Source organism: Neolamprologus brichardi, chromosome 22, assembly GCF_056152115.1.
Source record: "Neolamprologus brichardi isolate AB-2024 chromosome 22, ASM5615211v1, whole genome shotgun sequence".
Taxonomy (NCBI): domain Eukaryota; kingdom Metazoa; phylum Chordata; class Actinopteri; order Cichliformes; family Cichlidae; genus Neolamprologus; species Neolamprologus brichardi.
Genome location: NC_142124.1, coordinates 14,388,464 through 14,404,546, shown reverse-complemented (window position 1 = coordinate 14,404,546; position 16,083 = coordinate 14,388,464). Strand labels below are relative to the sequence as shown.

Sequence of the window (16,083 nt, the reverse complement as noted above, 5' to 3'; positions counted from 1 at the left end):
AGTAATAATGAATTACTGTGATGTCTCAAAGCAGACATCAAGTGCTACTTGTTTAAGTAACTGAGCCTTGTTTCGCCACAGTGCGAGTTTACTTTTATTGTTCATCTATAGCTGATATATCAGACTGAATTAAAGAATATAAATGAACATATGTCTGAACGTTGACAACGCTCTCCTTCCTGCATCTTCTCCTTCACTCTCTATTTTAATTTTTTTCCTGCAGAATACTTACCTGCACCTTTATTCTTTAGTAACTTTTGACTTCTATCATTTCTTACACAGTTTTTTAGACATGGAAGGATTCATTGAGAGGAGGGCTGCTTCATTAAAAACTATTTCATTACTTCATTACAAACAGCTCACCTCCTCTGTGTCCAGAAGAACACAAAACACTATTTTACCATCAGATCCTGACCACATGCTTAATAACAAGAATCCAGATAGATAGGCAGATTTATTTTTTGGGGTTTTTTGTTTGTTTTTTTGTGGACCTTATTGTCACATTGTATGATGAACCTCATCTGAGGTCTAACATTATTCCTCCTGCCTGGCAGCTCCATTTCTTCTCTCTCTCTTGCTGCCTCCTAACATGCTTTCCGCCTTCTCTTTCCTCTTGTCTTTGGCCAACAGCAGCACAGTTTCCACGGACACCCTATTGGCCAATAGCACCAAGGTGGTTGTTGTTAATCCTAAATGATCCAGTATGGAAGTCTCATTATGTATGAGCTGGATATTTCCTGACAAAAATTGCTCCATCTCCAAATAGTACCCGCCTTTGGTCATGCCGCTACCACTGATGCCTCAATCACATTTGACAGCTTCTAAAATAAGCTTATCAACATTTTACCCTGTTGTTGTCAGTTATGACGGTAAGCAATGCACTGCATCAAAAGTAAATCCTGTTACATCATGAAATGAAAAGAAAAACAACTCAAAGAAAGTAACAAAGATGTGTTTATTATCAGCAGGGTGTATAAAACCGTTCATTGTGAAAGGTAAACCCACAAAGTTTATGGTCTGACATGAAGGATGAGCATATTTTACACCTGTCATTATGAGACACCATCAAATCACTCCAGCAGAGAGACCTCATGGAAGTATGCTCCCAGCAGCTTGACTCCCTGAATGTAGTTTGATCTGAAAATGGAGAAATAAAGCCATGACAACGGTTTATAATTAAAAAACTCACTTTACCTGTCATTAAGTTCAGCACAGAAATAATCTGGAGATGATAAACATGATCCTCTTCTTTTACTGCAATATTTCATCCATTTTATCAATAGTTCCTACTTGTTCCACATTTCAAAAGAAGTGAAACGGTGTGAGCTGTGACCAACCTGTTGATCTTTTCATTCTGAGAGTGAGCTCCATCATCAGAGGACCCTACAGGAAGCAGCATGACATTACGGCCTGTGGCCTCCTGGAAGGTCAGGGTGACCGGGATGCTGCCGCCCTCGCGAGTCAGATCAGGCTCGACCCCGAAGACTACAGCACAACGAGGAGGATAAGACTTTTTTTGTCACAACAAAACTGGATACACTTCTATTAGTGAAAATATCTGAAAAAGACTTAAAAATGTTCACAAAAACATGCATATAACAAAAAACTTATATAGATATGTACAAGGCTTTTAGATTTAAAAAAAAAGTTCTTGTCTTTGTTTTTAATGTCCTGAAACATCTGCCCGAGGACATGAGCTGAAACATGACAAAATATTTTCCTCTTAAAGAAAAAGTATCAACATGTAAACTGTAATAAAGTCAGTTGTATTATAGCAGGAGAACGTGTTTTACACTTTTGTAATACAATAAACACAGAACTGATTTCGACTTTGTATCAAGATAACAGAAATGGGTGAGATTGAGTGAACTCCCACTTTAATATAACAGCTTTTATCATTAAGTCCCTGTACCTGTCTTTATGGCCTTTCTCCCTGCCATGTAGTGTGGGTGATTGAAGTCTGAGACCCAGGCTTTGGCCCCGTGGCCCATGTTCACTTTCAGTTTATTGGGGGTTCCCAGTTCAGCAAACTTCTTCTGCAGATGATCGACGACCTTGAAGAGGGAAAAATAACTTAGACTTGTTGAAGCTTTTATGAAGAAACAACCTGAAGCTAATCATGTGGCTACTTCCAAGTGGCCCACAGTCAGTCCAGGCTCAGATTTAGGTAGTAAAACGTAACTAAATCTCTTTGTCATGTTAATTAAGAGTCAGTTCTAAAAGAAATTCACTGTGTGTGCAAAGGGTTGAACTGTATTAGGGAAGGCAAAAGAAAGTGACTTGATTGGTTGGTTTGCCTGTATATTTTAATGCTATGACCTGTGACATTGGCATTTGACATTTCTGTATAAATAAAGTTACCTTCATTCACATTAAATCACTGCCCACTGTTTTTTGCTTCATAATATAATATATTTATAATATTTCTCATTTTCATACACTGCAGTTTCTTTTACACACTTCTTTAAAAAAAGTATGGCTGAGCAAATCATCTGAGCAACTAACTACCAATAAGTGGCAGAGATACAGAGATACATCGTAACTACTTGCTTATAAAAAGATGACTTGGGTTAGGTGAGTGCTATATGCCATCATTGTGACCTATCACAGTGTTTACCTGCTTCTCCACAGCTTTAGGGTCCATGTCAGGCACAAGGCGGATGGAAAACTTGCCGATGACCTTGCGAGGAATAACTGTCTTGGCTCCTGCTTCAGAGAAAGCCCCCTCAATACCATGAAGGGAAAGAGAAGGATATCTCCAACGATGCATGAGGATTTCTTCCTATGGTGGAAGAAATAAAGAACACTAGGTTCAAAAAGTGTGAATGACCCAAAATTATACAGCACATTTCCACCAATGAGTGATGTGAACAACATAAATAATTTCTTTGCCTTTGTGTCATGCAGCAGCTGGCCAACCCCCACATCTTTACAGTACTCATCCAAGTCAAAGTCAATCTTCTCGTACAGCTTTTGCTCCTCTGCTGTCAGAGGCGCCACACTGTCATAGATCCCAGGAACCAAAATCTTACCCCTTTTGTCAACCAGGGAGCCTGTGCAGGAAGTCACAATCACATGATTAAAACTCTAAACTGCTGTAAAATAAGGTGTGTGAGACTAAAAATCACAATTATCAGCTTCACTTGCCCATAAGTGCGATGAGGTCAGTCATGGCCTCATGAACAGAGCCACCAAACACCCCTGAGTGCAAGTCCTTTTCACCACACTCCACCTTGATGTTGGAACATAAAACATTATTTTAAAAAACACGGAAAGCTCAAGTATGCTCTTCTGATAATGAAACACTGTCCCCACCAACAATAATCCAACAGGACTTCACCTGAAGGAAGAAATAACAGATTCCTCTCAGGCCGTAGGTGATGCAGGGTTTGTTCTTGCCCAGCCAGTAGTTGTCAGAGATGCAGATGTAGTCCACGTCTTTAAAGAAAGTGTCCTTTCTAGAAAACACAAGATCATCCAGACCCTCAGATCCAGATTCCTCCATCCCCTCGAAGCAGAATTTGATGTTGATGGGAAGGTCCTGCAACAAGAAGAGAGATACATAAGAAAAAAATTCAGGCTCATTTTCTAGAGTTGAAATAATCTCTTGACAACAAACGATCTGCAAATCAGTGGTGTACTTTAACACAGGAATAGAATAGAATAGAATAGCACTTTATTATCATTGCACATGTACAATGAAATTGTGGGTGCTCCACTGAATAAATGTGAATAGCAGCTGGCAGGAATGCATGTTTAAAAATAAATACTGTACATTCACCAGCTGGGATTTATTTGTTCTGACTAAACACCCATTAATGAAATTCCTGCTAAAGATTTACTCTAATTATCAGAAGATCCAGAGAGCCATATCAGAAAGCACCAAGTAAGGAAAAACTCAACAGATCAAGCTAAAATAATATTTTTTAAAATGATACAAATGACCCACATATCCTTTTCGATATACTATTCTGCTTTATCATCACTGTACAAAAACAAAATAAAAACCTTGATAAGAAGTAATGGTATACATTTTCAGATACTGGAATAAAAATTCACACCTCAATATACTCCTGTCAGTAATTTTAATTTAGTTTTCAAACACGCCCATCTTAGCATGTCAGGCCACAGGGTTGATTCTTTAGGACACACTAAAATATCATGTCATCTTTAAACTATCTAAACTTGAAACACCTTTTGTTGGCCAGCTTAAATCTGGCAGTAACTGTACCTTTCCGATCTTCTGATACGCTTCAATGCAGTTAAACCAGGCCAACACTGGACCCTTGTCATCAGTAGATCCTCGTCCATAGAGCTTACCTACAAAAATAAAACTTTATTTCAGTTTCAAGGTTTTAATGAGAAAATGTTTCTAAGGTTATGCTTATTACATAGTCAGCACACCACAGGCCCTGATTTTAAACTTGGAGGTTAGGGTTAATGATATGAAATCCTTATGATACAAAAAAAGGTCTGCAGCAGGTTTTGTAAAATGTGACATGAGCAGCACTAACACAACTGAGCAGGCAGGAATGAGACAGGGGGAAGAGGATGTGGCATTTTGTGTCAGCTGACTCTCACCAGAAAACACACAAGACCATGTGTGCTCAATTTTCTAGCTGAAAAAAAAAACTGTCCTACCTGTCCCATAAAAAAGTTTGTTTAAATGCAAATATGTACTGAAATGATGCAACATAAAGAAGATCTAAAAGAGCAGCAAAAAATGGTTAGGTTACCTTGTGCTACACAGTATTAAAGAGTCTGTAAGAATCTCTGTGCACAACAGAGTCAATCTGTGTTGTTTAACATAAAACAAAGAAGCCTTAAAGGGTTGAAATTATTCAGGTGCAGCTTTTGCATTACTGTGTGGAGCATAACAAAGCATAGACACCAATTCAGGAATGCTGCAGTGACTTAGTTATGTGAACAAACAAATGCAGTCTGTGAAATAAAGGACCAGTCATGACTCACAAAGAAAAACGCCTCACTTGAGCGTTTTTGCCTTTTCACAAGCCGAGTGTGTTTCACAATTCTGTCATGTGAACCTTTGCACAATCCTTGAACCTTTGCTAAATGGAAGTGTCAAGGTCTCAACCTTAAACTCATATGATGGTAATGGCCCACATCTTTTGTTTTCTTCACACCTTGGCTAATGTGATGCATGATTAACAACCCTCAGAACCTCCTGAGAAAAACTATTAGGGGTTAAATACCTGAGACACACAACCATTTGTTTTAGAACTGAAGAAGTCTCTTGGATGAGAGTTTAAAACTTAAAGAAAGCCAACAGCCTTCTTTTTTCATGTTTTTAAGACCCTTCTGTGACTCGTTTTGTGTTTCTTATCTTTGCCTGTTAAAAATACATTCACCCAGTGTTCCCAGTCTACATAGTTAAGCTTGTTGATAGCATGTTTTCTCTTAGTTATGCTACCTTACAGGATTCACACACCTCACTCCACACTTCGTCATCCTGCACTACCAACCTGCTGACTGGATTTGTTTTTTTGTTTTCTGTAATCTCAGTTAAGACAACTAAAACACTGAGTCCTCATCAGGTTATCACAATGTTCTGATAGTAACAAACTGCCTTTATGCTGCTCTGAAAATTAATTCTTCTTCATCTTTTAGTTTTGCCATCTATTTTATTTACAGGACAGTACTGTAGCTCATTTTTTTAGCCATATTTGATAATCTCTGTTCATTTAAGACCACTAAAACACTGTCCTCATTATTTTTTTGTTGTTTTCATAGTAATTGACCAGCTTTATTCATCTTAGAAAATTAGTTCGTCTTCTTCTTCTTTTAGTTTTGCCATCTATTCTATCTACAGGACAGTACGGTAGCTCATTTTTCAGTCATATTTGATATTATAACTTTGCTAAACCAAAAACTACCCGGTGTAACTTACAAACAGGTGGATACAGAATCCTTAAAGTTTTAATTCTCATCTGTTTTTACAAGCACAAAGCACGTTCCAGCTGACTTCAGTTACTCACATAACTTTCCAGCTCAGAAAAATCTCTAGGGTTGTTTTGTAAAAGACCAAAAGTATTCTCCTCTTACCGTCTTTCTCCACCAGAGCGAAAGGCTCTGTGTCCCAGCCGTCACTGATGTTTGCTGGCTGAACATCAAGGTGCCCGTAAATACACACCGTCTTCTTGGCTGGGTCTGATCCCAACTGCCCCAGGATGATAGGAGGCAGGGGGATCTCCTCTCCTGAGGGAAGCTGCATGAATGAAACTTAATCTGAGTTTAACCGTTTAACAACAAGGTCCATTTATGGTGAAATTTAAGTAAAGAAAGATAATGCAATATACAAATCATTAATGCATTAAGAAATGTAACCAGTGCAACACCTTCTGCTTGCCAACGTCCACCAACTCCACAGTCCCTCCCAGCCTCTCGATGTCCTTGGCTGCCATCTCCATCATTTTTTTGATCTCCCCGCGCTTCCCAGGCCAAGCAGACACACTCTGGACACCCACCCACTCAGCCAGGCGCTGACGACAATTATGAAAAAGTGATTTAAAGAAATTAAAATGGGTTTTTTACAGAGATTTTATCTTTTTTTTTTTCCTTTTCTTTTCTTTTTGTTTTTTTAATATTTCATGCAGTTACTTATTGCAAAAGAATGAGCCACAATGAGTTATTCTTAGGACATTAAACCCACAAAATTTGACTCGAGCAGCAGTTATAATATCACTGATTCTTATCAGGAAAACTGGTTTTACAGCTGGAACTGTACTATAATCCCAGTTTAAGAGAAGGAGTTGAAAATCTGTCCAGTTTTCAGTTAGCTCAATAAGCCATTAAAACAAGTGATGCAACATCATGCAAAAAACGTAATGATTAAGCAGTTGCACTATATTGTTTTTTTCTGAGTGATCTTACCTGCACATACAGGTCCTGGTGGTCGTCCACATACTTGAAAAGTTCAGTGAGATGAGCCATTTTTGGTAGTGATGGGAGCTAAGGGTTAAACAAGCAGACTGGTGTGAGTCCACGTCTGGGTTTGTGCAGTCTTATGAGAGGACAAATCCTTCATGCACGCATGCACTTCACACAAATGATGAGATTTCCAGCCAAACTCGTTTCACTTCATAATTTTGCAGAGCTATAGCTGCAGTCGATTGGAGCTGCAGGCTTTCAGAACAAAACAGTGAGAAAAAAGCCAACACGTATAAGGCTTACATTACAAAGATTTGCCATAAAATGACAATAAAAGAGAATTCTCATTTCAGATCTGCACAGAAGGTTAAGGAATTTATTTTTTTTAGTTTTATTTGGGTAAAATGTCATTTAATTGTGTGAAGAAAGCCATAAATGACGATCAAATTGTGTCATGCTGAGTGAGAATTTGAAAATAAAAAATGAAATACTCACATCGTAATTTTCCACAGGTGTGCACTGAATGCCAACAATGGCAAGTGAAGTGAAAGTATCTTGGGTGTAATCGCTAGGCAAAGCGAAAGCAAATCAGGTAGGTAACACTCCATAGCTGAGACCTTATCCAGCCCTATCTGACAAATACGTTTCCTGGGCATGTCTGAACTGCAAAGGGAACCATTAAAATCTACCTGTCCCATAAAACAGACTTACTTTGTTTTTATTCCGGTGTTTCAGATTAACTGGTGTCACAGATTGACTAGTGTTGGTCGAAGATATGTGTGCTAGACTTGCTTTTCAGGAGCCGCTAGCAAACCAGGAGAACGCAGTCAATATTTCGTCTTTAAACATGCATTCGTGTGCTTGTTGTTTTTGTTTTGTTTTGTTTTAGATTTGAAAAAAGAGTAAAGTGCACATGATTTTATCGGGAGTCGCTAAACCCCAAAGAACAGGCTGAAGGTGTCTGCGCTGATAGGTTAAAGCAGTGGTTCCCAAACTTCTTTTGTTAGGGCCCCCTTTAAAACTTAAAGAAGGCCAGCAGCATTTTTGTTCATGTTTTTAAGACCCTTCTGTGACTTGTTTTGTGTTTCATATCTTTGCCTTTTAAAAATACACTCACCCAGTGTTCCTAGTCTACAAGAACCCCCCCCCCCCCCCCCCCCCCCACACACACACACACACACACACACACACACACACACACACTCACACAAACACATCCTCCAACCACAGCAAAATTGGGTAGCTGAACCACAGGTGCAAAAGTAAAGAAAACAACGAGGAAGGGGAAAAAACATCCATCCATTCGCTTCCGCTTATCCTTTTCAGGGTCGCGGGGGGCGCTGGAGCCTATCCCAGCTGTCATAGGGCGAGAGGCGGGGTACACCCTGGACAGGACGCCAGTCTGTCGCAGGGCCAACACACAGGGACAGACAACCATTCGCACTCACATTCACACCTAATGGCAATTTGGATTTTCCAATTAACCTATCCCCACAAGCTGCATGTCTTTGGACGGTGGGAGGAAGCCGGAGTACCCGGAGAGAACCCACGCAAACACGGGGAGAACATGCAAACTCCACACAGAAAGATCCCGGCCTGATGTTGGAATTGAACTCAGGACCTTCTTGCTGTGCGGCAACAGTGCTAACCACCGTGCCACCGTGCTGCCCAGGGGGAAAAAACAATTAAACAAATAAAAATAAACTGCAAAAAATTACAGGCTGCAATAAAATGTATTGTATAAAAATACAACTAATCCATTAGTCACAGTACAGAAACGAGCACTGCGTATTATTCACAAGGCTGGTTATCTAGATCATACTCACAAACTCTTTCTTCAGGCAAAGTTACTTAAATTCCAGGATCTGGTTAATTACAATACATCCATAATCTTATACAAAGCCTTTAATAAACTTCTACCTGCAAATTTACAAATTATATTTGAAATTCGAGAAAGGGTTTATAATGTGAGAGGCTTCGGAAAATTCAAATTACCCAGAACTCGAACAACCCGTAAAGGTTTTTGTGTGTCTGTATGTGGTGTGAAAATCTGGAACAGTCTGAGTTTACAACTGAAACAATGCAAAAATATTCATAGATTTAAATTCCTCTACAAACAGTTTGTTTGGTCACAGTATACTCAATGATGGTTATAGTGTGCTCTGTAATGTTTGTTCTCTTACCATTGCTGGTATGGATTCAAAAAAAAAAAAAAAAAAAAAAAAAAAAATGTGCATATGTATGTACATGTGTGTGTAGATATATATGTATGTATGTATATGTATGTGTGTTTGTCACTATGTAATTATTATTGCCTGTTTCCTGTGGTAACGCAATTTATAATTAATATATATTCTGTATTCTGTTATGAAGGTTCTATTTGTTGTTGCGAGCTGCCATTGAGATGCTTGCATGTGCCCGGGGTTGTTGATGGTTTGTTTGGTTGCAACGATGGGCGTAGCTGTGGGAAGCTTATTGTTTTTTGTTGATGAGTGAGTATAGGGGTGGGATTTAATAAGTTTTCTTCGTCCCACTCCTTTTCAGGTAATTTTTGTTTTTTGTTTTGTGCACTTTATATTTAATATATGTATTTTTGTTGTGCCTGAAATGAACAAATAAATGAAATGAATGAAAATAAACCACTAAACTAACCATCTTTAAGGTTTAATTGTTTTATTTTACGTGCCCCCTCCACTGGGCTAAAGTGTTTGATAAATGCTCTTACTGCCTTTGTTATGATTCCCACACACTTTTGTGTGATAGACAAAAAACACTACAGCACACTCAGAGTGGATGTTCGACTGCTCAACAATTTCGTGTTTCGAGTTTGGTGTTTAACACATCAGACACACCTTTGCCTGCAGCTGTCAATGTTTTCAGACTACTGCGTTGACGTCATGTTACCTGGAGCATACGGCTGTCACACGGCACATCAAACTGTGACTATCACCAGTTAACGTGGGTGTGTTGGCTCCTGATTTATGTTGCAGAAACAGAGATTAAAGATCAGGCACAACACCTTTTGTTATGTTTTTATTAAAATAGTTTTATTGTTGTCTGAAGATAATATTGATACTACTGATGGTCAGATGAAGCCTCAAAGTTTTCTGTCCAATTGGTTAAAAACAAGGTTTCATTTCTCGAGACTTTATGTTCACACAACCCCCCACCCTCTGCTGGTCAAAACCTTTATTGTCATTTCAACTATTTATCTTTACTCTTAGCTGTCTTACAGCAGTGTCGGTGAGAATAATTATAGCCAGGTATAGAAATAAAAAAACACTTTCATAATCTAATCCTTCTGTGCGTATGGTTCATTCATTTATTAATCTAGTAAGATCTTGGGTGTTGTTCCTGGGATCTGCTAGAGCCACTCACCCAGCTTGGGGGTCTGTTGCCTTCACCTTCAACCTGGACAGTGGTTTTGACACTCGCTAGTCCTCAGTGTCCTTCCTTCCACTTAGTGTACTGTTTCATGGTGCTGGGTTTGGGGTGAAATCCTCCATGCATGCTCAGGAGCTTCCTTTTCTTGATGTTAGTTGCTTCTGTCTCCTTCTTTGGTCAGCTTATTATCCTAGCAGGGTATCTGATCACCGGTAAAGCGTAGGTGTTAATTGCCCGGACATTCTTCTACCCATTCAGTTGACTTTTCAGGACTTGCCTTACGATGTGGATGTCCCAGGTACCTATAGCTGTCCTCGATGTCTGCAATGTTGCCTTCTGGTTGTATAATCCCCTCAGTTCTAACCGCCTTCCCTCTCTTTGTTACCATCCAAATACACTTCTCCAATGTCATTACTGTAGATCATAGTAGTGTGGATCAATGAATCTATGTGTCGTTCACTCCTGGTATACAGCTTGCTGTCATTCATGTAGAGGATTTGCTGATGATTACGCCTTTCTGTAGTTGGTTTCCCTAGCCAGTCTTGTCAATGATCTCACTGAGGGGGTTCAGGCCTATGTGGAACAGCAGTGCGGAAGACCACCTCCTTGTTAAATCGATTGGCTTGAAGTTGGACTGATGTTCACCACAACGTCATCAAATTTCTGATGAAGGCACTTAGGATCCTGTTGATCTTGTATAGCTCAAGGCATTCCAGGATCCAGATGTGCTTTCTATCAGTAGATGGTGTTTCACCCCTCTGGTGTTTCTGCCCATTCCTTTCCGTGCCAAGTATTGAGCCATATGCCTGATCGTCTTAGCCGCTATGATGCCAAACAGAAGCTTCCATTTGGCACTGAGGCAGGTCTTTGGCTGGTAGTTGGATGGGACCAGTCCCTTATGGTGATCCTTAGGAATCAGGACTGTCCGGCCTTCAGTGAGCCATTTTGGATGTGTCTCACCTACTAGCTAATGGTTCATTTGTGCAGCCAGACACTCATGGAGTGCAGCCAGTAGGTGTGAATCATGTTTGGTCTTGGTGCTTTCCAACTCTTCATACTGAAGACATTTTCTTAGATATCTGCCACAGTGATTGTTACTGGATCCTGTTCAGAGGTCGACATTTAGATCCACTGTGGAGATAAACACAGACAACATGAGAGCTCTCGCCAATCAACGGGGTCCTTAGCTGTGATAAGTAACAAACACTCCATGTTTATTACTCATCACCACACAACTGAATACTTTTCCCTCCAAAACACAGCAACGACACTTCCTGAGAACTGGGTGTGAGTGGAGCCCTCCAGTGGTCCACCACAGTGTATGCTTTTGCTTCCTTGCAAGTAAAACAAACGCAGTGAAGCCTGCTGCTCTGTGTCTCACTGTTTTTTTCCTCACAGAGTCTGCACACAGATCTGAAACAGCATGAGAAACATGACTGTTGATAACAAGATTTGTGCCTTGCTGCATGCACACTACAGAAGTGATGTACAACAGACAGATTGCACCAAACACAGACATCACAAAATTACACATCTGGTGACATCCAACCAGCAAGTATCTGCTTCTTTTTCGTCCTATTAAAATGTCACTCATTCAAAGGGAAGTGTTAACAGCAGACTCAGACCATGGGGTAATAAAGAGGAAACGATTCAGCAGAGACAGAAACCACACATCAACTGCCTGTAAAAGACGAACATGGCCAGCAAATACAAGCGACTCGGCAAGTACATTTAAAAAGGGCAATCTATAATATTAGTGTTAATTAAACAGTAATAGAACTCAAGACTCACTTTATCTTTCTTAGGTTTTATCTTTATTTGATCTATTCCTCTCACTGGTTTCCTTTGTTTTTACAAAAGTTGACGTTTTTCTGTAGTTGTTATTGTAAAGCAGATTGTACAATATGATCTAAATACATGAGCAAAATGACCAACGTAAACATTAATCGACCAATGTATAAAAAAAACCTTGATGGCAGCAGTTTGTAGATGACACGAGAAGTAAACACAATTTTAACACTTTTGAGAGAAAAACGAAGGGAAGGTTTCAGTTTCGGTTTTTGCAGCTTCTTCTGTTTTCTTGTTTGTGGCTTTTGTTTCATTGATTGATATGTAGGTAGAGGACGTACAGTGCAGGAAACATCTGTAGCTTCTCTTATCATCAGCAGATTAATGCTTAAACGATCAGATCAACTTTTCTGGCAAGGAAACATGGTGTTTTTTTAGTGACAGATGTAGCAGCTCCATTTCCTGAACCACTTTGTTGTACAATAAATTAAGTATATTTAATGAGGTCATAGAAAACATTTACCTTGATACTGTAAGTAATGTAAAAAAAAATAAGATGTCAGTGGGAAGGCCACACGAGCCTCGCTCTTCTTCAACCACTCTTTGCCTTTTTCATCTCACCTCTCATAGCACATGATCAAAAATGGATCGACAACCCTTTTGAGGTCCAACTAGACATTGTCTCCAAACGTCACAGGGATCATCCAGGTGTTTTCTGTCCAAACTGAGACGAGCCTTTATGTTCCTTTTGGTCTGCAGTGATTTTCTCCTTGAACTCTGCCATGGAGGCCATTTTTGCCCAGTTTCTTTCCCATTGCTGAATCATGACCTTAACTGAGACGTGAACCCTGCAGGTCTTTTAAGTTGTTCTGGGTTCTTCTGTGACCTCCTGGATGAGTCATTGAGGTACTCTTGGAGTAATTTTGGTCTAAACAGGATAATGTGCACAGGGTTAAAGTGGGTTCGGCAGGTGGAGGAACCCTAAAATCAGCTGTAAGGTCTCAGTGTGGGTAAAAGAATCAAACTCTCAAACTCAATAATTTCTATTGAGCACTCCAGTAGATGTTCTTAGTGTACAGGCTGTGATCAGCTGACCTGCTGCTCTTCGTGCTTGCACACACCAGATGTAAAAAAAAATGTTTCATAAGTTGTCCTGGTTGATTCCATCCTCTACACTGACAGAGCACTGTTAATGCTGTCTGATTTCTAGATGGTATAAAGTTGGTATGAAGGTGAATTTAAGTCAATTAATCTCTGCAACACTTGATGTAAGCTAACTGTGACCATGAACCCACAACCACTGTGCAGCAGTCACACACTGTTCTTTACATTAAACCCAACACAGTGCAGCAAACTAACCCGTTTATTCTGCACAAACCTGCAGAGACAAACATACAAAAAAAATCTGAAATCAGGAAGGAGCTCAAACACTTTTTCACACTGTTTATTTGGTTTTACTGATGTTAACACAGTTGCTGATGTTAAAATTTTCTAATTTCTTTAAACAGAGTCAGGGGAACCACAAAAGAAGAATACAAAAGAGAAACCAGAGCTCAGGATGGTGCTTGTTGGAAAAACTGGATCTGGAAAAAGTGCATCAGGAAACACCATCTTAAGAAGAGAGGGCGCTTTTGAATCTAGATCATCTTCAAGCTCGGTAACTTCAGTGTGTCAAAAGGAAACAGGAGAGTTTGAAGGTCAAAAACTGGCTGTGGTCGATACACCCGGTCTGTTTGATAATGTTAAAACTGAAGAGGGAATGAAGACAGAGATCAGGAGAATCATCTCCTTTGCTGCTCCTGGTCCTCACGTGTTCCTGGTTGTGATCTGTGTGGGCAGATTTACAGACGAACAACGAGAAACAGTGAGAATCCTTCAGCAGATGTTTGGAGTATACTTAGCACACTACACCATGGCCTTGTTCACACGTGGAGATGACCTGGAGCATGGTGGAGTCACCATAGAACAATTCATCAGGGAAAATCCAGCTCTCCAAGACTTCATCCATCAGTGTGGAGGAGGATATCATGTTTTTAACAACCGAGATGATGACAATCCCTCTCAGGTCAGAGAGCTGCTGAGGAAGATCAACACTATGGTTCAGGGAAACGAACAAAGCTGCTACACCAATGAGATGTTCGGAGAGGCTAAGGAGTCCATGAGAAAAGCTGAAAAAGACTTCAGGATTGTTGTTGTTGGGAAAACTGGAGCTGGGAAGAGTTCATCGGGAAACACCATCCTGGGAGGAAAAGCCTTTAAAACAGCATCTGCTTCATCCCCTGCCTCAGTGACGTCAAAGTGTCAGCAGGAAGCAGCTCTGTTTGATTTTCAAACCCTGGCTGTTGTTGATACTCCAGGCCTGTTTCACTCTGCGTTTACCTTAGGCCAGGTGAACACGGAGATCAATAGATGCATCTCACTGGCTGCTCCTGGTCCTCATGTGTTCCTGGTTGTGATCCAGCCAAACATATTTATAGATGAAGAACAAAAAACCCTGAGAATCCTTCAGGAGGTGTTTGGAGATGAAGCCGTTCATTACACCATGGTGTTGTTCACACATGTAGATTTGAATGTATGCATGGAAGAATTCATCACTAAGACTCCAGCTCTTCGTGAATTCATCTGTCAGTGTGGAGGACGATATCATGTTTTTAACAACAATAGCAGAGATCCTGCTCAGGTGAGAGAGCTGCTGGAGAAGATCAGACTAATGGTTCAGAGAAATGGAGGAAGCTACTACACCAACAAGATGTTTGAAAAGGCAGAGAGCGCTATAACCAAAGAGATGGAACAACTTCAGAAGAAAAACCCTGGGCTGATGGCCACTGAAGCAAGATATGAAGCAGAGAGAAAAAACAAGTTTATCCGGGGCAGCTGGGTTGGTGCTGTTGCTGGAGCTGCTGCTGGACTCGGTGCTGGAGCTACTGCTGCAGTCAGTACTGCGATTGCGACCGAGCTTGCTGTTGGAGCTATTGTGGGAGCTGCAGTTTGTCCAGTAGGAGTGCTGGTTGGAGCTGGACTGGGTGTGGCAGCTGGAGCTGCACTGGATCGTACTACTGCTGCTAAAGTGAGGAAGCAGGCGTGTACTACACAGTGACAAATACTCACTCAGCAGCAGCTCGTTCACATCATCAAGTCAATATTGGGCGATCGTGGCTCAAGAGTTGGCAGTTCGCCTTGTAATCAGAAGGTTGCCAGTTCCAGCCCCGGCTTGGACAGTCTCGGTCGTTGTGTCCTTGGGCAAGACACTTCACCCGTTGCCTGGTGGTGGTCAGAGGGCCCGGTGGCGCCAGTGTCCAGCAGCCTCGGCTCTGTCAGTGCGCCCCAGGGCAGCTGTGGCTACAATGTAGCTTGCCATCACCAGTGTGTGAATGGGTGGATGACTGGTTGTGTAAAGCACTATATAAACACAGGCCATTTACCATATTCACAAGTCCTTCTCATTATTCTAATTTTTATTATCTTATTTACTTTTCATTGGATTGAATTAAAACGAATTATTAATTATTGATCATGTTAGTTGTTGGAGTGATATTTTTATGATTGTCAGTTGTACTTAGAAACATAGCATCAATAATGTTTAGATGTATATAATCGATTGCATATTGATATATCTATATATAGATATAGATATATATAGATAGATATATATAGATAGATATAGATATATATCTATATCTATCTATATATCTATATCTGTCTATCTATATTTTTATTTATTTATTTTTTGAAAATAAATACTTGATGATTTTCTTTCTATCATAGTTGAGACTAAGCAAATGCTTGTTTCCTTAGCACAGAGCTGCTGGAGCTTCTATTTACCCTCAGAGTGACTTATCTGATTTAAAATTTCATCCAAAGGAGGGCTGCTACGTCACAAACTATTTCAGCGAGTAAACCTGTGAAATCTGTGCACGAAAGCTCACCTGTTCTGTGTCAAGAAGACCACTAAACAAGACTTTACCATTAGATTCTGGCCACAGGTTTTGGGACCAGTACTAAAATTACACTGGTTTATTGGAA

At 40.2% G+C, this 16,083-nt stretch overlaps 2 protein-coding genes across 2 annotated transcripts; one reads left to right on the top strand and one right to left on the bottom strand.

Annotated features, from left to right (window-relative positions):
• Positions 1-936: 936 nt before the first annotated feature.
• Positions 937-7,449, bottom strand: LOC118453980 (cytosolic non-specific dipeptidase-like). The gene is made up of 12 exons (XM_087834683.1): positions 7,384-7,449; positions 6,892-6,969; positions 6,357-6,500; positions 6,064-6,226; positions 4,232-4,320; positions 3,341-3,541; positions 3,148-3,232; positions 2,893-3,053; positions 2,618-2,782; positions 1,913-2,054; positions 1,338-1,485; positions 937-1,137 (listed from the first exon to the last, which is right to left on the bottom strand). The coding sequence occupies exons 2-12, from the start codon at positions 6,949-6,951 to the stop codon at positions 1,071-1,073; spliced, it is 1,425 nt and encodes a 474-aa protein (XP_087690809.1). The 5' UTR covers positions 6,952-6,969; positions 7,384-7,449; the 3' UTR covers positions 937-1,070.
• A 4,519-nt stretch (positions 7,450-11,968) lies between these two features.
• Positions 11,969-15,157, top strand: LOC102794601 (GTPase IMAP family member 8-like). Its single transcript, XM_087834887.1, has 2 exons — positions 11,969-11,993; positions 13,569-15,157. Exons 1-2 carry the CDS (start codon positions 11,969-11,971, stop codon positions 15,155-15,157), a joined length of 1,614 nt encoding a protein of 537 aa, XP_087691013.1.
• The last annotated feature ends 926 nt before the right edge of the window (positions 15,158-16,083 follow it).

Bases quoted from the DNA above. Each gene is read 5' to 3' on its own strand.
- LOC118453980 (XM_087834683.1), bottom strand. From the start codon at position 6,951: ATGGCTCATCTCACTGAACTTTTCAAGTATGTGGACGACCACCAGGAC. The intron at 1,486-1,912 runs GTACAGGGACTT...GTTGTGCTGTAG, and splicing joins GAGAAAGGCCATAAAGACAG to TCTTCGGGGTCGAGCCTGAT. The intron at 1,138-1,337 runs GTTGGTCACAGC...CTCCATTTTCAG, and splicing joins CAGAATGAAAAGATCAACAG to ATCAAACTACATTCAGGGAG.
- LOC102794601 (XM_087834887.1), top strand. From the start codon at position 11,969: ATGGCCAGCAAATACAAGCGACTCG. The intron at 11,994-13,568 runs GCAAGTACATTT...TTCTTTAAACAG, and splicing joins CAGCAAATACAAGCGACTCG to AGTCAGGGGAACCACAAAAG.